The sequence below is a fragment of the Aplysia californica genome, unplaced genomic scaffold (assembly GCF_000002075.1).
Source record: "Aplysia californica isolate F4 #8 unplaced genomic scaffold, AplCal3.0 scaffold00060, whole genome shotgun sequence".
Classification (NCBI taxonomy): domain Eukaryota; kingdom Metazoa; phylum Mollusca; class Gastropoda; order Aplysiida; family Aplysiidae; genus Aplysia; species Aplysia californica.
The window spans coordinates 1,958,230-1,983,810 of record NW_004797330.1 but is presented as its reverse complement, the minus strand read 5'-3'; the positions used below and the strand labels follow the sequence as shown (position 1 = coordinate 1,983,810).

Sequence of the window (25,581 nt, the reverse complement as noted above, 5' to 3'; positions counted from 1 at the left end):
ATAGGAACGTCGGCTACATTCATTCGTAGAACTTTCGTTTTATCCGTGTGAATATGGAGTCCAACACTACGGGAGAAGGTCCTGAGGCGATTTGTTTTCTGTTGCATCTGGGCTCGACTGTGAGAAAGAAGTGCCAAGTCGTCGGCAAAGTCCAAGTCTTTCAGCTGATTGGAAATGGTCCACTGTATGCCATTGCTTTGTCCCGTTGTTGTCTGTCTCATTATCCAATCCACTACTAATAAAAAGAGAAAAGGCGGTAGCAGGCATCCCTGTCTCACTCCTGTATTAACTTTGAACGAGTCTGTCCGCTGCCCTCAAAGTAAGACACTGCAACTCATTCCCTCAAACATCTTCTTGACCAATTTCACGAACTTGTCAGGTATTCCGTAGTGGCGTATGAGCTTCCATATTGAGTCCCTATCTAGGCTGTCAAAAGCTTTCTCGCAGTCAACAAAGTTAACGTACAGGGAAGTGTTCCACTCTGTGGACTGCTCCACTAATATCCTCAAAGTTGCAATCTGATCTGTACACGATCTCTTTTTACAAAATCCTGCCTGCTCCTCTCTTAGTTTTGCATCCACGGCTTCCTTCAGTCTTTCCAGTATAGTACGACTTAAAATCTTCCCAGGAATGGACAGGAGCATGATTCCTCTGTAGAAGGAAAGAAACCTGTTCGAAGGCATTTTGGTGGCAAGAGAATGATCAACAAAGGTGCACAATTTTGGGGGTTTCCATAGCTAGCATAGACCATTTGATTTTTTCAAGAGATGAATGGGGTTAGACCAAGCGCGCTGTTTTTGTTGCACTTGCACTTTTTAATCTTTCTTTTCTTCAATTGGTTGTTGCAATATGAATGAATGACCACATACATTTCTGATGAAAAGGTTCAACTATTCACCATTGAATAAAGAAGAACGGGAGTTCAGTTCCTCAGTTGGGGAAGGCTATTTCATGCTGTGACTCTGTCTTTCTATTATCACTAAGAATGTGTCTCTCTCCACCCCAACCCCCTCCCCCCTTCCCCCAAATGACAGGATTGAAGCAATCAATGAATGAGTGACCAGTGTATTTGTTGTTGTGTATTTGGTCAAGTATTTGGAACCTGTATACTGCCACATATTTCCTCCTCCTCGTTGTTCAGTATATATGGATTACCCTCTGCCAGAGACCAAAATATCCTTTGTACATTTATTATTAAATTAGTTTCAGAATATATGACTGGATGAACATTTCCTGTTGACATCTGCACATGTTTCAGAAGTAAATATTTGTGTACATTCTTGAATTGTGGTGTTTTTTTGAGTGCTTTTTTTTTACAACTTTGTGATTGAATGCTGGTATATTATGTAGATGGAGAGTGCAACAGAGAGGTCCTACTGCTTCTCTTTTCCTGTTATTTTTATGAGGTCTTTGTATACTTCTCTTTTCCTCTGTTGTTTCTGTGAGGTTTTTATATACTTCTCTTTTCCTCTGTTGTTTCTGTGAGGTTTTTATATACTTCTCTTTTCCTCTGTTGTTTCTGTGAGGGTTTTTTTCCCTTCTCTTTTCTTCTGTTGGTTCTGTGAGGTTTTTATATACTTCTCTTTTCTTTGTTGTTTCTACTACTTCTCTTTTCCTCTGTTGTTTCTGTGAGTTTTTTTCATAATTCTCTCGGTGGGTGGTTAGCGGGTGCTCTGGGGTGGTCTGTCCCTTCTTTCCTATCAAATATCTATCGTCCTTATCGCCCCTTCTTCTTTTTTATGTTTGTTGCTCTCTTGTAACACCTCTAATCTTCTGGCATTATATGACCTTATGCAGTTGCGAGTGCCATAAAACCTCTACTAAAACTAAACATAATTCTCTTTTCCTCTGTTCCTTCTGTGAGGTTTTTACATAATTCTCTTTTCCTCAGTTGTTTCTGTGAGGTCTTTATATACTTCTCTTTTCTCTTATATACTTCTCTTTTCTCTTATATACTTCTCTTTTCTCTTATATACTTCTCTTTTCTCTTATATACTTCTCTTTTCCTCTGTTGTTTTTACTACTTCTCTTTTCCTCTGTTGTTTCTGTGGATGGTTGGCGGGTGCTTTGGTGTGGTTTGCTTCTTCCCTATCAAACATATATCGTCTTTATCTCCCCTCCTTTTTTTGTTTGTTACTCTCTTGTAACACCTCAAATCTTCGACGGGCACTTATATGACCTGTTATTGTGTTGCAAGTGCCGTAAAACTCTTACTTAAACTAAATCTGTTGTTTCTGTGAGACCCCACTTCTTCTCTTTTCCTCTGTGGTTTCTGTCTGTCTTTCTTAATCTTTCCATTTTGGTGGTTGGCGGGGGCTCTGGCGTGGTTTGTGCCTTCTCTCCTTTCAAATATCTATCGTCCTTATCTCTCCTTCTTTTTTGTGTTTGTTACTTTTTTGTAACACGTGTATTCTTCGGCAATTATATGACCTTGTTGTGTTGCAAGTGCCGTAAAACTAGTACTAAAACTAAACACAGTCTTTCCCTGCACTAAATGACAGTTCTCCTGTTGATGTTTTTAAGGATTGTTTTTGGTTGGGATGGGTTTTTTGTGTTTTACGGTGCTCGCAACTGCATAAGGTCATCTGAGCGCCCGAGACACATTAAACATGTTCAGTTGTTGGAAATTTTGAATTTTAGCCCCGGTGGTGGCAGAAGCCTACTCTTATCGATTTTGGACGACATATGGATCTTTAAAGATCGCAGCTTGCACACGGGACCTCTGAGATTGATAGCCATTTTCCGAGAAGGTTAGGTGTAGATCTTTCCTACCAGAAAATCCGGGGTGTGGCTGAAAGACAGCAGCAAGAAGGAGGTAAGGAGTAGCAGCAAAAAGGCTCCAGAAAGAGTCCGGAGCCCAGAGGAGGGGGTAAAAGAGGTAAGGGGGTGGGGCAGAAAGTGGAGCCAAAAGCAGACAACAGAACATCGCTTGAGAACAGGAAAAGAGGTGAACGGAGACGATTTCGAGAACAAAATGTTCCGTCGCTATCCGGATTCGAACCTGGAACCTATCGAATGAGAGGAGAACACCTTAATCTCTAGGCCACGAGAGCCCTCTGTTGATGTTCTTCTCTTTACTCAGTCACAAACTGTGAATGTAAACTGAAGGAAGGTGTCTGTCGGTGTATGAGGTTGAACTGGTCGCTTTTAAGCACAAGGGGGCTTTCCCCCAAAAATGCTGTTTTGAGACAATCGAAGGTAAAGTTTTTGCCCCTTGCTCAGTTTCTTTAAAATACAAGGAGAGTTTTCTCTATAATTAAACAAAATATATATACGCCAATGAAACCAAACTTCTCCTATACGTAGGGCAATGCCCACTTTCAGTGTAGGTCAAAATTTATGGAAATCCTCGAAATCTGGGTTAGCCCCCTTGTCCTTAAAAGCGACCAATTTATGGTTAAGCCTGAGTAAGACTAGAGTTCTACGTTATCTGCTACACAACTAGGTCTTTCAAGTGACAATATCAGAGGTGTTACTGGAGAATAAAAGATAAAGACTTAAAAGAAAAGGAGAAGAGTCAATGGCGATAGATGTTTTAGTTTTAGTAGAGGTTTTACGGCGCTCGCAACTGCATATGTCATTTATAATATGAGCGCCAGAAGATTAGAGGTTTTACAAGAGAGTAACAAACATAAAAAGAAGAAGGGGAGATAAGGACGATATATGTTTCATAGGAAAGAAGAAGCAAACCGCACCAGGGCACCCGCCAACCACCCACAGATAGATGTTTGGAAGGAGGGACCAACCACACCAGAGCGCCCGCCAACCACCCATGCAGAATTTATAATCTTTGTGAGTTTTATATGATTACTTGAACACAAAATGACAATGAAAGGCAATTTGAATTAATGTTTCGGTTTTTAATTTGCAAGGTATAATTCGGGTCTTCTTGTGTTTTATTAGTGTGGAAGTGCCCTTGATTTTGTTTACTTTTAATAATAATAATGATGATAATAATAATAATTATAATACTAATAATACTAGTACTAATAATGATACATATATAATGATAATAATAATAACGATGATAATAATAATAATTATAATACTAATAATACTAGTACTAATAATGATACATATATAATGATAATAATAATAACGATGATAATAATAATAATAATAATAATAATAATAATAATAATAATAATAATAATAATAATAATAATAATAATAATAATAATAATAATAATCATAATAATAATATAATAATAATGCTTGCAATTAGATAGCGCATACCCTCGCTCTGCAGCATGCTCTATGCGCTTAACTATTTTTACCCCCATGAGGCCCTAGAACACTCAGAAACATTCTTGGCTTCATGGGAAGCACACAATGCAAGCAGCAGATTTCACTCGCTCGAACACTAACACTGACATCTTTCGCTGTCTATAGCGGTTTCGCTGTCTATATACGGGGCACCCATTCCCACCTGGATGAAGTGAGGAAAATTCGAGTACAGTGCCTTTCCCAAGGACACGACGCCGAACCCCAGGCAGGATGCGAACCCACGACCTTACGGTTTGCGATCCCGAGAACCTAACTACTTGGCCACCAACGTCACTCTGAGGAACCATACACAAATGTCTACAGCTCAGAGGGGGGTCAATGAAAAGTTGACAAAAATTTGACATTGATTACAAAGTTGACGTCATCCATGATGCTCTAAAAGTAAAATGTTGGAGAAAAAGAGAAGAGAAAAGAAAGGAAAGGAAGAGAAAAATAGTATAGACCACATTTTCTTGGCCTTAAATTAACACAGTTGAATTGGACCATATTAATTGTTTTGGCCTAGATCTAAAAACAAAAATTAACAATTATCTCCCCTCAGCACAGACTGCTGGAAGTAGTGATGGGCCGATACCACAATTTAGGTATCGATGTCGATACCTAGTACTTTTTCAAGGTATCGATACTAATACCTCGATACCTAATGCAATTGGTAACATACGACTGGGGTAATAAGTAAAGACAAAAATACAACTATACTTTTCCAAGTATTTAGGTAATCGTGTCTAGACAAGTTGTGACTATTTAGCTGAGACTCAAACAAAAATTATTTGTAAAAGAGAGAGAGAGAGAGAGAGAGAGAGAGAGAGAGAGAGAGAGAGAGAGAGAAATACCCAAATATGAGAATAAAAACAAAAATTAATTGAAGTATGGGAGGAAAGTCAACTTTACAGAAAATGTTAGTATTAGAAAATAAAAACACAAGAGTTCTAAAAAGGCAATTCCATTTACCAGATTTTTAGCAACTTTAAATTAAACCAATGAGGATAAATCAGGGTTGTCAGTGAAGATTTTGCAAAATCACTAGATACATTTCATGAAAAACTTCTCTCTTTTTGTTAAAAAATCACTAGAATAATTTAAAACGCTTGCCCCCTACGAAAACTTATCAGTTTTGATAAACAAAAAATTCTCAAGGCCCAAGTCACTTGCTTTGGCAACCCTGGGATAAATAGCACATAGGTATCGATGTTTAGAGCAGGCAATGATAGTACATAACAAGATGGGCCACTCAGCCAAAAAAGTGTCCGCAGGAAGTATGCTCTTTGCTTCAGATGGCGCTGCAGTCTGTTTTGAAGCTCTCTTTCGTTTTTCCAGAAGAAGAATAGGAATAGCACCTTCGTGCGTGCGCAGATCGACTGCTGTTCATCAGCAGTTCGGGTACGTTCAGTGCGTAGTTTTAGGGTTTTTAAAATTTTAATGACCTCTCGCCTTTCATTCTAAAGTCAAATTAAACGAAGAAAACCATCACCCTTTCCTCCGGAAAAGGTTTTTTGTCAGCGTAACCATTTTAAAAAAGCGTTCTTCCGAAATTTATCCCAAAACATGCTAGTTTCACTTTGATTTTTAAAAACTCAAGTAGGGTAACTCTGTTCGCAAAGAGTGCGCTTTTGTGAAGAGGGCGCCACCAAATTTTGAGGACACTTTTTTAATTGGCTCAAAGAGAGAAGTGGCCCATCTTGTTATGTACTATCATTGGAGCAGGTATCGGTACCGATACCGATACCCATAGGTATCTAAGTATCGAGTACCTGGTATCGATACCTGCCCATCACTAGCTGGAAGCAATGATAGTACCAAAGATAATGAATAACAAGATAGGCCACTCAGCCAAAAAAGTGTCCGCAGGAAGTATGCTCTTTGCTTCAGATGGCGCTGCAGTCTGTTTTGAAGCTCTCTTTCGTTTTTCCAGAAGAAGAATAGGAATAGCACCTCCTTGCGTGCGCAGATCGACTGCTGTTCATCAGCAGTTCGGGTACGTTCAGTGCGGAGTTTTAGTTTTTAAAAAATTTTAATGACCTCTCGCCTTTCATTCTAAAGTCAAATTAAACGAAGAAAACCATCACCCTTTCCTCCGGAAGAGGTTTTTTGTCAGCGTAACCATTTAAAAAAAGCGTTCTTCCGAAATTTATCCCAAAACTTGCTAGTTTCACTTTTATTTTTTAAAACTCAAGTAGGGTAACTCTGTTCGCAAAGAGTGCGCTTTTGTGAAGAGGGCGCCACCAAATTTTGAGGACACTTTTTTAATTGGCTCAAAGAGAGAAGTGGCCCATCTTGTTATGTACTATCATTGCTGGAAGCTAGATTTGTTTTTGTGAAGTGTTTCACGGCGCTCGCAACTGCATATGGTCAAATGAGCGCGCGGGACACACCTAATAATATCAAAGATATTCAGTTGGTAGGAAATTTTGAATTTTGCCCGGGTGGCGGCCGAAGCCCACTCTTATCGATTTTAGACCACCAAGGGATCTTTAACGTTCGCAACTTGCACACAGGCCCTCCGAGATTTTTCGCCCCTGTCCAAAAAGGCTAGGTGTAGATCTTTCCTACCAGAAGATCAGGGGTGTGGCTGAAAGACAGCAGTAAGAAGAAGCGAAGGTGTAGCAGTAGAAAGGCTGCAGAAAGAATCAGGAGCCCAGAGGAAGGGGCAAAAGAGGTGAGGGGGTGGGGGCAGAAAGAGGAGACGAAAGCAGACGACAGAACATTGCTAGAGAGCAGGAAATGAGGTGAAAGGAGACAAATTTAGAGAAGAAAATTTTTCTTTTTTTTTGTTGGGGTTTTTGTTGTTCTTTTTTGGTGTAGGGTTGTTTTGTTTTTGTTTTTTGTTTTTTTTTGGGGGGAGGTTGGAGGGCGTTATTGTTTGTTTGTTTGTTGTAGTTTTTTCATTTTTTTTGGGGGGGGGGGCGGTGGGGGTGGTCGGAAGGAGGAGGCCATTCGGCCTGCTCATTCACGAGACGTAGGTGCGAGTCCAACATCGTGTGACGGTGTGAGTAGCTCTGACGACACCGTCCTTTCTCGCGATCGGGCTTTTGTCGAGAGGTACATTTACTCACTCACTCTCGCCACAGCTCAAATATCTTTCAAATACTGCCCATTTTGTTTCTGTTTTAAAGGTGTATGTAATTTTCTGTTGAAAATATTCCGAAATAGTGTTGGGTGTGTGGGTAGTGTCGCTAAAGGCTGTTTGTAGTCTAACTCGCCAAATAAAATGACTTCTCTGTACACTGCTGAGATTTGAAATCTAATGTTGTCGTTGTCTGTTGTTTGTGGTGAGAGTATGTTTAGAAAGATTGCTTTGTATATGTCTACCTGTGTGTCTGCGTTTGCGTTGAGTAATTTTGCTAGTGCGTGTTTGGTCTCTTGAATGTGCAGGCATGTGTAGAATATATGTTCTTCTGTTTCTCGTTGGTTTCGTCTACATATTTTACACCTATCTTTTCCGTGGTTCTTTGCTTGAGTCGTGGGGGTGTTGTTGTAAAGTAACCTATACGTGATCTGTTTTTGGAAGGGTGTTGTGTCTTTAATGTGTAAATTTTGAAATGTTTCCGAAAAGTCTAGGATTGCGTATATTCTACCTCTTTTAATTTGGTCGTATAATGGTGCTGCTTGTCGTTCTACTAGCGTTGTGTATATGTCTTTCGTTGTGCGTGCGAGAGTGAGTAATTTGGCGTGTTGTCTGTATGCTCGAAGGCATGTTTTGTAAAATGTAGGTTGTCGTCCGAAAAAGTGTGGGATTGTGTTATCCATCGGTGTTAGGTTTGTGATGTGTAATCCTATGTAGTAGTGAGCTAAAGGGTGTCCTTTTTTGTTGTTCGAAATGTTCCTAATGTGTTGTAATCTATAGGCTTGTGTTTTTGTCTCTATGTCTTGTAACTGTATCCCTCCGTTAAACTTGCCCTGTATTAAGGTTGTATGTCTGATGTGTTGGATAGTTCCTTTGAAAATAAATTGTCTGATGAGTCGTTTTATTCGTTTGAGAAACTGGGGTGGTGGGTCTATCGTTTGTGTGACGTAGTTAATTTTTGGAATGACGAATGTGTTGATTAGAATACTGCGGCCGAAAATTGTTGTCTGTTTGTAATAGAGTTTAGGTAAGAGGTTTTGGATCTGCTCGACAAGGTCATTCCATTTAGTTGGGGAGTTTTGGTCTCTTGATTTCCTATAGTAATTGCCGAAAATTTTTATTTCTTGCACCCAATTTAATCGGATCGGATCGTTTGCCCTATCTTTCCATTTTCCTAACTTTATCGCCTGACTTTTTGTTTCATTAATTTCTGATCCGCTCCCCCTGCCAAAATAACGAAAATGATTAAGGATCTGTAGTATAGATTTAGAAATAGTTGGGGGAAAATTTGTGTCGTCCGCGAACGCTATTTACTTTTGTTCCCCACCCCCCCTCCCGGGAGTTTGATACCTGCAATCTGTGGGTCTTTTCGGATTGAATTTAGTAAAGGTTCTAAACTTAATACATATAAAGTGGGAGGGAGTCTCCTTGTCGAACTGATCTTCCTATATTGAAGGCATCTGACAGGGTATGGTTTACTAGAATTTTTGATTGCGGTTTGTTATATAATATTTGAATCAATTTCTGAAACGTTGGGCCTTAATTGCTTCTTTCTAAAACTTTGTGTAAAAACGAATGAGACACTCTGTCAAATGCCTTAGTCTGATCTAGGGAAAGTATGCATGTGTCTAACTGTTTGTCTTCTGCGTATGTGATAATGTCCCTAAGTGTGTGGTTGTGATTTTGTATTGTTCTACCGTGTACTGCGCAGGCTTGGTCTGTGTGTATTAAGTGTTGCATGAACGGTCTCAACTTTCGTTAGGGTCTTGGAGATAATTTTGTAGTCTACGTTTAATAAAGATATGGGACGGTAGTTTTTCATTTCCAGAGGGGAGCCTGAGTCTTTCGGAATGAGGGATATGTACGATAAGTTTAGTGACGATGGCAAACATTCTAACTCATAGCTTTCTTTTACTATCGCTGTAAAGAGGGGGGCCAAAACGGGGAAGAAAGTGAGGTAAAACTCGACTGTTAAGCCATCGGCGCCGGGCGAGGTGTTTTTCTTCATCGAGTTGAGTGCGATTTGCAGGTGTGTTCTGGAAATATCTGTCTCGGGGATTTGTTGTTGTTCGTGCGTGAGTTGCGCAGTGTGTTGCATGTAATTGTCCTGAACTGCTTCGTCTATATCTTGTTCAGCGTAAAGTGCGCTGTAGAAAGTTTGAAAGGCGTCTGTTATTTTGTGTGTGTCTGTTTGTGTATTGCCCCATTCATGTGTTAGTCGTGAAACACAACTGGAAAAGTTAGAGACCACACACACACACACACACACACACACACACACACACACACACACACACACACACACACACACACACACACACGCGCGCACGCACGCACGCACGCACGCACGCACGCTCGCACGCACGCACGCACGCACACACACACACACACACACACACACACACTCTATCTCTCCCTTTCTCTTTTTCTCTCTCAATCTCTGTCTCCCACACTCTCTACGTTCACTCACACACACACACACACACACACACACACACACACACACACACACACACACACACACACACACACACACACACACACACACACAATCTATCTCCCTTTCTCTTTTTCTCTCTCAATCACTCTCTCCCACACTCTCTACGTTCACTCACAACCCTCTCTCGATCCCTCGTCTCTCTCTCTCTCTCTCTTTCGCTCTTACTATCTCTCTGTCTCTCTGTCTCTCTGTCTCTCTGTCTTTCTGTCTCTCTCTCTCTCTCTCTCTCTCTCTCTCTCTCTCTCGCTCTTACTATCTCTCTCTCTCTCTCTCTCTCTCTCTCGCTCTTACTATCTCTCTGTCTCTCTGTCTCTCTGTCTCTCTGTCTCTCTCTCTCTCTCTCTCTCTCTCTCTCTCTCTCTCTCTCTCTCTCTCTCTCTCTCTCTCTCTCATAAAATTATATTATTAAAATGGTGCTGGATTATAGAAATAGATCTATCTCTTGGTTCTAAATTTCCGAGGCTTAATTCAGACCCACTTGTATTTTATGAGTGCGGATGTGTCCTTGATTCGATTTTCTTTTTTTTTTTACTCTTGGCTATTGCGTATGGGTGGCTGATGTAGATCTATTTCCTGGTGTGGTGTGCTCTCATTCGTTTAAAATGTGGTTGGTTGGCGGGCGCTCTGGCGTTGTCTGCCCCTTGTCCATTTTTTCCTTATCAAATCTTCCTATCTATCTATCGTCCTTACAATTTATTTTCCCCCGTATGTTACTCTCAAGCAAAACCTCTGACCTATGGCGCTAATATTAATAATATGACCTACTTGTGTTGCAATTGCCATAAAACTGTTCCCAAAACGAATCTAAACGTAGCTGGTTGGCGGGTGCTCTGGTGTGGTTTGCTCTTTCTTTCCGATCGAACATCTGCGATCGCTCTTATCTTCTCCACCTTCTTTAATGTGTTTGTTACCATCTTGTAGTGCCTCTAATCTTCAGTATTTATATGACCTACTTGTGTTGCAAGTGCAGTAATTTTAAAACTCTTATCAAAACTAAACTAAACAACGTTGTTGTTTACCGCATCATCTTGATGTGATGGGTGGTTGGACGGTGACACTGTTCGACCCTTCTTTCTTTCTTTCCTGTCTTTCTCTTTCTTTCTTTCTTTCTTTCTTTCTTTCTTTCTTTCTTTCACTCAGTCGTTTCTATCTGTCTATCTTACCTATTCCCCTGTACTAAATGATCGTTGCTTTTATTGTTATTATGTCGAGGTTTTTCCTCACAGAAATTAATTGTTTGACATCACAATGACTCAACAGCTGCAGTTGTCCTACAAATGAAGCAGAGTTGACTTTTTGTTCCAAGAATCTCACTATACTTTACTTTTGGGGCTCTCGTGGCCTTTCATTCAAAGGTCCCGGGTTCGAATCCAGGTAGCGACTGAACAATTTTCTTCTCTTAATTTGTCTCCTTTCACCTCATTTCCTGCTCTCTAGCAATGTTCTGTCGTCTGCTTTCGTCTCCTCTTTCTGCCCCCACCACCTCACCTCCTTTGCCCCTTCCTCTGGGCTCCTGATTCTTTCTGCAGCCTTTCTACTGCTACTCCTTGGCTTCTTACTGCTGTCTTTCAGCCACACCCCTGATCTTCTGGTAGGAAAGATCTACATCTAGCCTTCTTGGACAAGGGCGAAAAATCTCGGAGGGCCCGTGTGCAAGTTGCGCACGTTAAAGATCCCTTGGTGGTCTAAAATCGATAAGAGTAGGCTTCGGCCGCCACCCGGGCAACATTCCAAATGTCCTACCTATTGAAAATGTTTGGCGTGTCCCGCGTGCTCATATGACCTTATGCAGTTGCGAGCGCCGTAAAATACTAACAACCCCCCCCCCCCCAAAAAAAAAACCCAACCGCTTTACTTTCTTTGCTAGTTGATAGTTGAAATGGGGCATTGGTTTTCACCTAAGCAATCCATGACAATTCCGTCTGGGTGTGTCCACCAAAATGGCTCAACACATGACAAAAGACTGGTGGGTTGGAATGTCCCATGCAGCATTTCAGTTTGGCCGTGTGGTGACTCATCAGCCATAGGCCCAGCCAGAACTAATAAACAAAAATTAATATATTCTAATTTTCAATTTGGATGGTGTGGTCGCTTGTTACGGAAGTGCTTCCTTTTTAAAAATTAGGCCTACCTGTTCTAAGGTAGGCCAACAATACCAAAATTATTTGAAAATAGTCTTGTTTTAAAGACAGACACCGAATGTTGACCTAGGCTCTGGCCACACTGATTGAAGCAGAGCGAACACAGCAGAGCGCGACAGTGAAAATACAAAGACAGACTGAAAGAGGTGACTGGTGGTGCGACTCGAGGCGGGGGGTCAAAAGCAAAGATGGCGGTTTATTTATTGCCGCTGGCTTAGCTTGAAATTTGCTGAATAGAAGAAAAAAAAAAAGGGGGGGGGGGGGGGGGGGGTGAAGAAGTCAATGAACGCCGGGCGGGAAACAGATGAAAAGTTCTTTAAAAAATAACATAGATCTTGATCTAGATTAAATCTAGATCAATGTTGTAAATTTATTAAAATGCATTTAAACCATGTGGTTTGCCTGTAGGCTTTACTAAAGCCACCTGCAGTCTGCTAGCTCTATGTGGAGCAAGTTGGATGTCTAATGAGATGAAGGGTTTGAAAAGGTTCAGGTCGTATCTGAATGTAGGAAACATTTTTCCTCATCCCTTAAAATTTCACCCAGAAGATTATTTTCCAAAAAAAAAAAATCACCTCTTCGTAGAGTAGAAAATATTACCGTTTTGGGACGCGCCATCTTTTCATCCAAAACAAGAATTGAAAAGCCTTCATTATTGCTCAACACAGGGGTTGCAAACTCAATACGATGTAGAAGATCTAGATCTACAGTGTTAATGACAACACCGGATGTTAGGAACGGATAACGAGCGGAGACAAAATTATGTCACATTCGTTTCTCCCCCATTTTTATGTCGATCAGGGAAAAGGTAGGCTGGAAAAGAAAAGGAGCAGAGAAGAAAAGGAATGTACTCAGTTCATGCGTTTTCTCGGCACGCACACAAGAAAGCAGCTTCGATTTGGAATTGCGACCCAACCAGTTTCCCTTTGGCCTTTCTCTGTATACAATGGTATTTTTTGTCCATTGCCCATTTATACGAGATTGACGCCATCTAATTAGTGGGAAAGATGTGTATGGTGGTATCCAATGGTGTATAACGAACCCATGTGTAACCTACAGGCAGATTCAAGGAATATAGATGCATATCAAGGATATGAGAGAAGGACATGTTAATATAGATCTAAATGGTGAGTGATGATGAGGGGTGGTAATATATATATTGAAAAACTGGAAAACATTGAATTAACGCTTTTCAAGTTTTATTCAGATTTTTTAAAATTCGTTTGGTGAGGACACATTTTCATACCAATTCCATGGATTGGTAGACAAAAAAAAAAAGAATTTAATTACCAGAACAACATTTTATGTAGTTTTTTTGGCGTACATATCGTACCATCAATTACCATCGAGGGTTGTGAATAACAATTTGAAATACTAAGCAAACTGAACAAGGACGACATACAAATCGTCTAAACATTTTGTAATTTCACAGAGTTTCACCTTTGGTACGTAGTCTTGTACAAATCTGATCAAGTGCTGCAAGGCAAAGTAGAGACGAAGAAAGACACTGATGAACGTGAAATCCAGTGATCTACAACTTCATAAAAGCACAAATGGTCTACAACTTTATATAAAACAATAGAGCTACATCAACAGCTGTCTCACAATGCGTCAACAGCGGTCTATAACAAATACAACAGTTGTCTACAACATCATAAAACAACCAGCCAACAGTGGTCTACACAATACGTCAACAGAGACCGGGGAAGACGTGGGCCTGCTGCGGCAAGAAGTGGAGCACCAACGGACGAACAGAGTGACCGATGGGACGAGGTCTTGTGACGTCACCCGTGTAGACATGGCCTGGACGCCCTCCCTGGCGTGGCCACACTTCGTGGAGACAATTCCCGCGACAACTGTACACACCTGGTCATCCAGCTCACCCACAGCAGGGGCTCACAATCTTCCTGTACCAGAAATGTAGAAATGTGTCCGTGAAGGGTCGACGCAACATACAAAGGGTAGCCAAAAGTAGGTATACTAATACAGGAACATTGTTTTATTAGTCAATTAGTGTACGTTGTCCAGTGTAATAAGCATAGCCATTAATCCCTCCCCCCATACTCAAACAGTCTTCCGTGTGTATGCAGTGCTAATTTTAAGTGCAGGTAACAATGCGATACTGTATATCTACTTCGTATATAATTTTTTAAAGACAAATGATTTGATTGATTGAACAAGCCTCTCCAAATTAACAGTACTATTGATACAAGTACATGTATGTGAAGCGCATAAAGCGCGTTATGGACTTCCTGACTCCCCACGAGTAATTAAAAGACAGGAATGCAAATTATAATGTTCACAAATTTGCACTTTTAAGGACAAGCGGGCAACGCAGATTTCGGGGGTTTCCAGAAATCTTGACCTTCACACCAAAAGTGGGCATGGGCATTGTCCTACCTTTGGGAGAAGTTTTGGTTTCATTGGTGTGTATTTTTTGTTATAGAGAAACTGAACAAGGGTCAAAAAACTTGTACCTTTGATTTTCTCAAACAGCGTTTTACGGGATAGCCCCCTGTGCTTAAAAGCAACCAAATATGGTAACAGTTTTCAGCGATATAAGGGGGGGGGGGGGGGGGGCTCAAATTTATTTTTTAAAACGGAATTTCTAGACAAAAAAGCCTTTAGTGTGAACAGAGCACCACGTAGAATCCTGCACATGACAATAGACCCCGATTTTCTGATTTTAAAAAATAATTGAGCTTTGCCCGAGCAGGATCCAGGGCACTAGCCAAAGTCAAGACGATCGAGAAAATACCGAGAAAAAAATATGAAATACCCCGAGAACAAAAATATGAAAGCGTTAACAGAAAAAACATTCACCCCCTAAACAGTTATTGGAAACCCCAAGAATAACCCCTAGATCCAGAGTAGAAACGAATATTCTAAAGTCACTGGAAAGGCCCAGGATTACGTCTAGATCCAGAGAAGAAAAGAATATTCTCAACAGTTATTGGAAGCCCCAGAGGTACCTCTAGATCTAGTTTTCAGCGTTGTTGGAGCGGCAGATGAGGATGCACAGACGGTCTTTAGGAATATGCTGCAGCAGTTGAACCAGAAGTGACCCGCGTTGTTGGACCAAGTTCTCACACTTAGGCCTCAAGGGAACGGGGGCGAAGTCACACAACCTGTCTAGGCCGCTCTCAATCTGCGCCTATTGATAAACAAATTCGATAAGTCTACAGTAGAAATTTTTTTTTCCTGCAAATGAACGAGGCAAGATTTTAAAAGGTTTTGAGTCGAATTTTTATTATGGCTTTCTGAAGCCGTTTATCAATCTTTTTTAAACACACGTAATAAAACAATTCCTCCGTGACAGTCTTAGGTGTAAACATGAAAATTTTAATTAAAATCGAATAACGAAAAGCAGAAAAAAGAGGAAGCGTGAAAAATAGAGAAAACGGCTCATATATATCATAAAGGAGGCCTGCATAAGGGAGGCCTGAATAAGCAAAAACCTTCAAAGCAGTTCAAACCAAAACATGGCTACAACTTAATATTCACCAAAACATGGCCACAACTTAATATTCACAGCAGAAACTGAAGCATATCAGCGGTAAAACATGCTTTTAAGACATTTTCTCCAAAAGTCTCTTCCACCTGGCTCTAAAATCTTTTTAAACACTATGTTGCAGAGACGCATAGATACTTTTTTGGGCAATTGTTCATGAAATACAACTAGGGATGACCCCAGTTTTCACCCCTAACACCCCTAACTGGATTTAAAATATTGATACTTTTCAGTCTGACTCCGTATCCAAAGGGCTTACCGGGGAGCTCTCTTGCAGCAGCTGCCTCAGACGTTGCACGACTCTCTCGCACAAGAAACACAAGCGTCCTCCTCTCTCCGCCTCCTCGGGCACTGAGAGAAAAAAAAGAAACAAATAGTGTCACACGGACATTCAAAGTTTATAGGACTAAAAGTAATGTGTTAAGCCTATAAACATCTGAAATTCTCTTCTGACATCAATTTACAATAGGCTGTTTGATGAAAAGTTCCGGTTCGCCTTCAACTCAATGAGGACGTGCATTCTGCTCATTCGACTACGCTTGAACACTTTTGAGCATTTTTTTTTTTTAACCGGATAATTTCGTTATTTACACAGATTGTTCAATTCTGTCCTATAAGGGCAAACAGCAACAGGCAGGAAATATGAAAACGCAGGTTCATGTTTTCATTCGTGTATGATGGTTCGAAATGTACCTCATGCCTTTGGCGTGCTGCTGATCGGACCGATGTCCGTTACGTCTGCTTTTGATTGATTGAGTAGATCAAGGCGTTTTACGGCACTATTGAATCAATTTGATCTTGCAAGTGCCATCAAGTTTTAGTGCAACAAATCTATTATATGAAAAGGACGGACAGAGATACAAAAAAATATTTGTAAATATGTTATACGACATTTACAAGGGTATTTACAATATCAATTTCAGCGTTACGTCTGCAAAGCGGGAAGTTTCTTCGTTCGGGCACTACTTACGGTTCTATCATGTCGATGTGCTCTTTCTCAGACACTCCCCCCCCCCCCCCCGCCCTTCCAAGAACAAGTACTCGTATAAAGTCTACTTACCTTGAGCACCAATGACCACGAGGGACATGGCAAGCAGGACGACACTCATGTAAGTTTTCATTTTGTCAGTATGGTATGCTGAAAAGAATAGGGGTTAAAAAAAAGAATGAACGAACAACCGGATGAATATATACCCACCAATTGCATGAAACAAAATGGACATTACTTATGACATGTGACACAGACAGCAGCGTCTTTCCTTCCCGTAAAGTGTTGCGCCTTTGTCCAATAGTAGACCACAAGGCTAGTATAAGAAATAAAAGGAGCAAAGTGGAAAGTAAACGAGGTACTCACCTACAACTTGTAAACGTTTTATGCAATGAAAATTCTGAAATTATGCAAACTGAGCCCAACAATTTGAAATTATGCGATTCTGTTAATTTTAAGAAAGAATGATAATGGAAAATAATCAGAAATTACGAGAGAAAAAAAAGATAAATTTAGCTAAATTATGCAGGGTGCATAAAACCACGGTGACAGCCCAATTGTAGACCACAAGGCTAGTATAAAAAGTAAAAGGAGCAAAGTGGAAATGAAACAAGGTACTCACCTACAACTTGTAATTTTTCAACAGCTGGGGTTCTGTCTACGTTTTAGTGTCGATTGAGTCTGTGAGACGGGGTTATATACCTGACCGCCGTCCTTCCTCCCACCCATGGTCTGTTCAAACGAGGGCGAAAATCACGCGAAAAGGGAAATTGGAAGAAAATTATATATTCTTTTCACGTGAACTCTGTACTGCACTGTCATGGGTTGTTCTTTATTTCTTTTCAAATCTTCTCTTTCTTGTGTTCGTTGTGACTGCCCTGTTTGTTGGTCTTAAGGTGCGTGCCCACAGACCACGGAAAACAGCGGAACAAAACGTCGTGTTTGTTTGCGTCACTTTCCGTGAGGAAAAGATACAACAGTGGAAATCTCCAATATAAATCTGTACATGTGTTTCAGTCGGTAGAATCTAAGTGCTCCCACACTCCATGCAAAGGACAACCATAGAAATAGGCGTTTTAAAAAATCCGTATCATCATCCAGTGCCAGATCTGCGACAGACATCGGCGATCATAGTTCTCCATTCATTCCTTTGTTTGGATGCTCTAAAAAAATATACGTTTCCCTGATCTTTCCCTGTTATTACCCATTTGTTTAGGTTCCCTAGGTATGTTGTTCTGGGCCTACTCCTGCCTCGCTTGCCCTCAATTTTGCCAGTGAGAGCTAGATGCACAAAACATTTATGTCTATTCAGGTGTCCGAAAAACTGCATATATCGTTTCCTGATTGTTTTTAACATTGAGCGTCCCACGTGGGCTTCATCAAGCACTACCTCATTTGATTTCTTTTCCTTCCTCGATACTCTTAGCCGTCTCCTAAGAAACCACATTTCTGTTGCTTCTATTTTATTTTCACTGTCTTTGGTGATTGTCCAGCATTCGCTGCCATATAGAAGGGTTGACCAAACACATATTTTCAGCGCGCGTATACATGTAGACTGTCCCTCTGAACTAGGTCTAGATCTAGATTTGACAGTTGAATGACAGGTTGAACTTTACTTTAAGTGCCATGTTGTGAACGACTGCCGTTATAAATTCCAACATGTTTTCTTTGGATGAAAAAGTTTTAATCTTGGATAGCGTTCTTCCTAAATCAAGGAAGTAACGAATTGACGTGCAAATGCTACTTACTTTCATGTTGTTGTTTTTTATTATCCCAAAGGCGATTTCTTTCCACAGCTTGTCTGTCTTTATTCGATTTGCATAAAATTCATCTCTTTTATCCCGTGCGGAAGATCGTTTGCATACAACGGAAACCAAGGCACTGTTCACGCTAAAATAACAAAATATGTGAACAACTGTGTTTCTTGAACACGCACGCACACAACACACACACACACACACACACACACACACACACACACACACACACACACACACACACACATACATACACTCACAAACGCGCACGCACACACAACAAAGAGAGCTCACTTCTCAACTCAATAACTACAATCTGTGGATTTTTAAAAAACAGCATTATTACTGATTTTTAAAAATACTTCACAAACTCAAATTCTTCTTGGTGAACCTGTAGAATTTGGATCGCTGATTTCAAATATCTAATCCGATTTTGTCTACGACGTTTCCTTGTTGAGACAATGGTCTGTTGAAGAAGTCCCCAGTCCAGCCCTATGACGTCACACATCCAGTGATCGACCAACTGACGGGGCACTCCTTTGCACCGAGCAACGGCTTACGGTGAGAAGGAATCACCATTTCATTCCTATAAAACAAGTCGCCTCCGATCATGCAGATCGGCGCAGAGAGTAGGTCGTGTCTCTGTGGCTTGTAGAAATTGTATAGATAGATTCCTATAACTTACGGCGCCATGTGGTTAGGTGACAGAAATCGGCCGCCTTTGTGTTTTCCCATTCACTCAGTTAGCACCGATAGGTATAAAAATTCCCTTATGATTTCCAACTTGCTCCACATAGAGCTGGCAGACTGCAGGTGGCTTTAAGCACCGATCAGCGCTGTCGGCTTTATCGGAATCCAAACTACATTCTTATTACGCCCAAAAACTGGGAAGGCGTCTCGATGTCAACTCACGACCTCGTGCTTTCTTGTCTTATCTCCATTTTTTAATGGTGAAAATGTGACTTCTTCTAAGCTCACTCTTTGCTGTGAACTGCTTTCACTGTTATTGAAAATGGAGACAAGAAAGCACTGAGGTCGCAAACTCATACCGTCTCGCCGTCGCCAACTCGGGTTGGGCGGTTTTGCGTGACGTCACCCGACTGGACAGGGGACAATTTTAAATGGCCATTTCAGAGCTGGTACTTCACGGTAGACAAAAACTAATTACATTGATTGTTTGAATGACATTGCAAGATTGGTGAATGAAAATGCTGTCTGTATTGTTGCACATTTGTGTGGTTAGAGAAAATGATGCCGTGATTAATGTTTCGATGTACGACTGGACTTCTTTTTGTGGTCACATTTTTAGTATCAAATTGTGCCGTCATTTTCACTTTGATACTAGCCCTTCAATTGCATGTAAAAAAATTATGTGACTGATTCTGTTGATCAGCATGTTTTGAAGAATCAGTTTGATGCTAATGAAATGCCTGAACAAATTGACTCTACCAGACAATTGGTATAAGAAATATCAGGGATTTTGTTTCGAATGGTTTTTAAGATTAATTGGCTCTTAAGCCATCATGTTTTCCACCCAGACCAAAACATTAAGACAGTGGTGAAGGAGAAGCACATGGGCCATCTAGCTCTAAAGTTGCAAAACTTTGGGGAAATGGCAAAGGAAAGGGATCGGGGAAGAGTATAGATTAAAACAGTAACATTTTTTGCCTATTACATTTGCATTGTATCTACCTATTGATCTTTTGTTAGATGGTGTTATGTTATAAGATGAACATTCTTTTATTATTGTCAGGATCAAGTGGTATCTGTGTATGTGAGTATGAAGGCCTGTATGAGTATTGCATATCATTTGCAAAGTGCTTTGGTGGTACACTTACCATGTAAAAATGTGTACCTATTTTTGTTTTGTTTTTGTTTAGTATAGGGTATTACGGCGCTCGCAACTGCATAAGGTCATATGAGCGCGCGGGACACACCTAATACTTTTTCGTTGGTAGGAAATTTTGAATTTTGCCCGGGTGGCGGCCGAAGCCTACTCTTATCGATTTTAGACCACCAAGGGATCTTTAAAGTGCGCAACTTGCACATGGGCGCTCCGAGATTTTTCGCCCTTGTCCAAGAAGGCTAGATGTAGATCTTTCCTGCCAGAAGATCAGGGGAGTGGTAGAAAGACAGCTGTAAGAAGGAGTCAAGGGGTAACAGTAGAAAGCCTGCAGAAAGAGTCAGGAGCCCAGAGGAGGGGGCAAGGGGGGTGAGGGGTTGGGGGCAGAAAGAGGAGACGAAAGCAGACGACAGAATATTGCTAGAGAGCAGGAAAGGGGGTGAAAGGAGACAATCTTAGAGAAGAAAATTTTTCGGTCGCTACCCGGATTCAAACCCGGGACCTTTGAATGAGAGGCCAACACCTTAACCTCTAGGCCACGAAAGCCCCCTCCAGTACCTACTTTACAATAGCCTTGAAGTATAGATTATGGTTTAACACCCATATCAACCCTATTAAGTTATTCAAGAGGAGGGAGATAGGAATTGTCCGTCTCCGATAATACCAAATCAATTTAATGAGTGAGAGGCTTGAAAACTCCACAGAACAACCCAAGCCCAAGTTCAAGAATGCCCAGTCAGGGATTTGAAACAGGGCCATCTACTCCACCGCCCAGCATGATACTTACTAAGCTACTGTAGTGTCCATCCCACAGCTCATGTACTGGTAATAAAAAATTAATGACATCTTTACTAATGTGTATAGTATTTTATCTGCTATACGTGGACTTGGATACCCACAGAAACTATCTTTTCGAAGATAACCCAAATTTAGAAAGCCCATTGACATGTAACAGGTTCCCCTGAACTATAATAAATGTGTATATAACTGTTGTTCTATTTATTGATGCGTCTGACTTGTTTCCTTCTTCAGAGATGATATTTCTTTCATTTTTTAAAATGAAATGCTTGGTTCTGTCAATGCGTTGCAAAAAACAATGACATACTATTCTTTGAATAGCATGCTAGCTAAGAGTGACAAGAGCAGTTGGGAAGGTGGCATTAAATTTTAACTTCAGTCTCTGGAAGAACATGACTGTAGGCCTTTATGAAAATCCTCCAACACAATAAGAAGTAATTGGCAGGAACTGAGAAGGCTTAGGCCTGAACCAATAGTATTATATTCGTACCAGGATAACTTGCGTTGAAAGCAACCAAGCTATTGACTGATTTAAAGGAACTGTGTAATCCCTATACATTGTTGTATTTGTATTATGGAAATACAAGGAATACTTTTGATGTGTTTCAAATACGGTTTTGGAAATAAGTGTTGTTGATATTATACAAAAGTCACTTTATTGTTCTAAGAAAATACTCAATTTTGAGAGAAGAGTAGTTTACACCACGATCCTTGCACTTTCAGGTGCATCTACATTTATTCGAAAGCTCATATTTATCATGACGTGATTGATTTTGAATTAAGGGCGTTAAAAAACAAATTAACGACACAAATGTGTTTTTTTTTCATTTTTCTCGACTGCCTGGAAAAATGTGTGTGTGGAAGAAAGGCTGTATCTTTCTTAAGATTCAGTAAATATTATTCAAACAATATACACATTAATTAAGAATGATTGTACTTCAAGTTTAACCACATTTGACACCTGTTGAGTTGATGCCTGGTGAATATTTGCAATGAGAACTTCTTCAAATTTTGAATGGCTTTTTCTCAAAACTGATTCTCTGAACCCAACTAACTTTAAACAGATAACTTGGGAACGAAGCCATAATTTTTAAATTAAATAAAGACCAGGCTGTTCAGAAATGAATGCCCTTAAAAAAAAGTAAAAACAAACCCCAAAAAAATTCTCCATAAGACTGATTTTTCCTAAATCACGCCACATTTCTGAACAAAAAACCCCTTCAAAGGTCATCCACGCTCATGCATGCGATCACATCTCGGCTCTAAATCTCGATGCGAGGTACAAGTTAATTGCTCCAGACGCAAGGAGTTTACAACAAAGGGATCACGCCCAGGTGTGAACTCCTCGACGCCTTTGATTTTGCCGAACATCGAACTCGCAATAAGAACCTACCGCCTGAGCAATACAGCCAATGCACGATTGTTAGGTAGGGCCACAGAATTCTACACTTAGTGTGGAATTCTGTGGGTAGGGCCAACAAGGCTGCCTCATACCCATGTCCATCAAATTATCAGGGAGGTATGTAGAATATAAAAATATTATAGGCCCTACATGTCTACATGATTGCCCATCACCTGGAACGGCAGCTGAATGATCGCCTCATTCATAAGGACTGAGGAACGCAACGACACAAGCTAACAAAGACTGTACTAGATCTATTCCTGCATCAATAATAGTAAGTTTTGTTCTCATTCTAAAAGTCCAAAGGTGCTGTTATGTCGGTCTTTAAATATTTGAAATCATTGTGTTCTCCACTTCGTGAAAAACAGGAAACAAAACTATTGTAATCAATAATAGGCCTATTATTAATTATAGACCAAGACATACTGTTAGCAATCAGATAAAGCTGGCATCACCCTCTTTTGTGTTTGCTGTTCCTTACACCTAAAGGTAGTTATGGGGCACGCCTGGATTAATCATTCAGTCATATCTTAAATTCAGTTTTAAAAAATACTTTTTTTCACCGTTTCTTATCATAATATAATCTTTTAGCGTCTTGAAATACATGTATTATCTTTATAATTTGGTATGTTCGATAATTTTTTGTTACTTAGACACGTTTTCTTCTTATTTAGCCCATCTTTTTAATTTTTAAACTACTCGTACAACACAAAACTCTTAAATAATTGAACAGTCCGTATCACATACAGAATTTTTTTTTCTCTCTCAGTCATCTATCCGTCATCCCGCCAGTTGATCACAATCTCTCTCTCTCTCTCTCTCTCTCTCTCTCTCTCTCTCTCTCTCTCTCTCTCTCTCTCTCTCTCTCTCTCTCTCTCTTCTCTCCCTCTTTTATTTAATGTTTCCCGTTCTCCTTCGTCCCTTCCTAAGGCCCGCCCCACCTCTTTCATCCCAGCCCCATCCCTTCTTCCTTGCGTGGATTCCCCCACCCCGCCAACCCCCACAACGTGGCCCAGCCCTAAAAGATTCTATAAAAAGAAACACCACAGTTCGCGAGTTTAGATCATAGTCCGCGGCCATATTTACTCCCCACCTCGGCGTGCCACTCATGGCACCGCGAAGAGAGAGAGAGGAGGGTCCATAATTTGGTGTAAGGTCCTTGAGAAAATTCAACTCAAGCTTGTGAAAAGAGAGCGTGGCCAATTTGGCAAAAATTAGCTAGCTGATGCTAGCTTCCGGCGGACCTTTATCAAAGATAGTATTTGCCCTTATTACAAGGAACTGCCAGTTTGGTCATGTTAGAAGCGAGAGTGGTTTGCAAACCTTACATAATGTAGAAATTTGTATGAAGTCACTAGCCTACCATCGATCTGTTTTCAGACCCAATTCAAGTGAAAGTAGACTTAGATCTGCTGTAGAATCTCTTAGTTGGTCTTCTCAGATATTACACAAAAGAACATATAAGATCCAGTTGATCCCCTGAAAATTTTCTGCCGGTTTCTTTTCTGTTATTTTCATGCCGACCTGTTCTCTGCGAAATGTTGCTAAAACAAGCCGACTCGCAGTACACTACTCTGCAAAGCTGATACAAATCAAATCGTTCGATTATAATAGTTTTTTGGGGAAATAACACTTAAAATGAGATGAGGAAAGGGGATTAGGGAGTGACTTATAGGGCAGTGAGCGTTAATATGATCGTGGAGTACGCTTTTTGAAAAGTTCGATTACAAAGATTAAAAGGGTATAACAATACATGTATTCAGTTATGCTTCTTGCCATTGTGTATAGGCCTACTGTTTAAAAGGGGGTAACTCTATGCCTTGGACTGAGATTGAACTGGAACTGGCAGGCAACCAGAGGTTTTTTTGCAGGCAACTGACTGACAGATGCCCCAGAGGCGACAATCTGGCAATCATACGCCATTTTCTTTTTCATTGATAGAGTTCTTTCTATGTGATGCACAGAAAGCGTGGTTTGATTATCATCAATTTGAAACCATGAGCGACGAACAAGCAGAAATTAAGCTGGGTAAGTACGTTGGTCTTCCTTTTGCCATTTATTTGACTGATTTTAGTCCCCTCTGAGCTGAAACATATCCACGTTAATGCAGGAGCCAAGGAGGAGAGGTGTTGGTTATTCAATTATTGGATTATTGTTGGATGCACGGAAGGAGGCTAGAAATCTGATTATTTTTTAAATTTTTTTAAGTGCAGGCCTATCTAATCTAGATCTAGATTTCTAGATCTAGAGATCTAGAATGGTATTTTTTTACTTTCCCTCCCGTCTCACACTCAGCTACCAATTGTTTATTTTGTACTTCTAAATATTGATGCGCTGAACTGCCTGAACACGAATATCAACTTCATTTCCGTCGCAAATTAATAGTTTTTGAAATATTTGATTGTTTTTAACCGAGATAGACATGCTTTGGACCAATCGGGGGGTTCCAGGAGGGCCTGCCCCACTGGGGTAAAAGAAAATCTGGGGGGTTACAGGGGGGCATGCCCCCCTGTTTTTACCCATAGTTTGATATTTTACAGTTAGATTTGAAATTGTCTTGAAAATAATTGCTTTGCGACAGTTTTAGTGGCTTTATGTGTGATCTGCAGCAAACAGTACAGCAGTTTGACCCCTGAAACAGTGCATCTGTGTGCGGGAGTGAAAGTAAAAATTTACCTCTAATCTAGAATCTAGTTTAGATCTAGATTCTAGATTCTAGATCTAGGGAAGGACTTCCGTAACGAGCGACCACCCAATCAAACACAATAAAGAAGAGGCCTAGACCTAACCCTCCCCCTACCCCTACCCCTACCCCTACGGACCCCTACTAACCCTAAAGTAGCCCTAACCCTAACCCTACCCTTACCCCTACCCCTACCCCAAGCCCTCAATTCCGCTCTGTCTCATAGTGGTCGCTCGTTACGGAAGTCGGGAAGATTGAAGAATGGCCACCTCTATTCTCACCCGGGGTGAGAATAGTGCAGGCGAGTCTTTTGGCTATTCTCACCCGGTGCGCGTTCACCGTTATAATAAGTTATAGCCTAGATCTAGTCTAGATCTAGATCTAGGCCAACAAATTTTGCGTTCACCCTAATCCCTAAACCACAGAATTCTACACTGTGATAACTGAAAAATTGTAGAATTCTGTGCCGTGAACAAACGTTCCAAGTACTGTAGCCTACTAGAAGCGTACAATTTGTGGGCAGTGGAGAGAGAGAGAGAGGAGTAGCGCGAGAACTTCCGGGCAAAACAAAATGGCGACCCGCGTAGTTCGGCTCGATTCGAAAAGT

General features: G+C 40.7%; 2 protein-coding genes across 3 annotated transcripts in view; one reads left to right on the top strand and one right to left on the bottom strand.

Annotated features, from left to right (window-relative positions):
• Positions 1-13,174: 13,174 nt before the first annotated feature.
• LOC101857550 lies at positions 13,175-16,883 on the bottom strand. Its single transcript, XM_005093259.3, has 5 exons — positions 16,858-16,883; positions 16,564-16,641; positions 15,763-15,854; positions 14,965-15,146; positions 13,175-13,899 (listed from the first exon to the last, which is right to left on the bottom strand). The coding sequence occupies exons 2-4, from the start codon at positions 16,622-16,624 to the stop codon at positions 14,973-14,975; spliced, it is 327 nt and encodes a 108-aa protein (XP_005093316.1). The 5' UTR covers positions 16,625-16,641; positions 16,858-16,883; the 3' UTR covers positions 13,175-13,899; positions 14,965-14,972.
• Positions 16,884-24,187: 7,304 nt separating this feature from the next.
• LOC101859770 (splicing factor U2AF 50 kDa subunit) overlaps positions 24,188-25,581 on the top strand; it is a gene marked incomplete at its 3' end in the record, with an annotated part of 18,422 nt that continues 17,028 nt past the window's right edge. Inside the window, 1 exon segment of one of the 2 annotated variants that reach the window (XM_013079705.2) lies at positions 24,188-24,319. In XM_013079705.2, coding sequence (XP_012935159.1) covers positions 24,289-24,319 — 31 coding nt within the window. 2 annotated transcript variants of the gene reach the window in all.

Excerpts from the sequence above, each read along its gene's own strand:
- LOC101857550 (XM_005093259.3), bottom strand. The coding sequence starts at position 16,624 with ATGAAAACTTACATGAGTGTCGTCCTGCTTGCCATGTCCCTCGTGGTC. Across the intron at positions 15,855-16,563 it reads CGTGGTCATTGGTGCTCAAG|TGCCCGAGGAGGCGGAGAGA; the intron begins GTAAGTAGACTT and ends TTTTTCTCTCAG. Across the intron at positions 15,147-15,762 it reads TGCTGCAAGAGAGCTCCCCG|GCGCAGATTGAGAGCGGCCT; the intron begins GTAAGCCCTTTG and ends GTTTATCAATAG.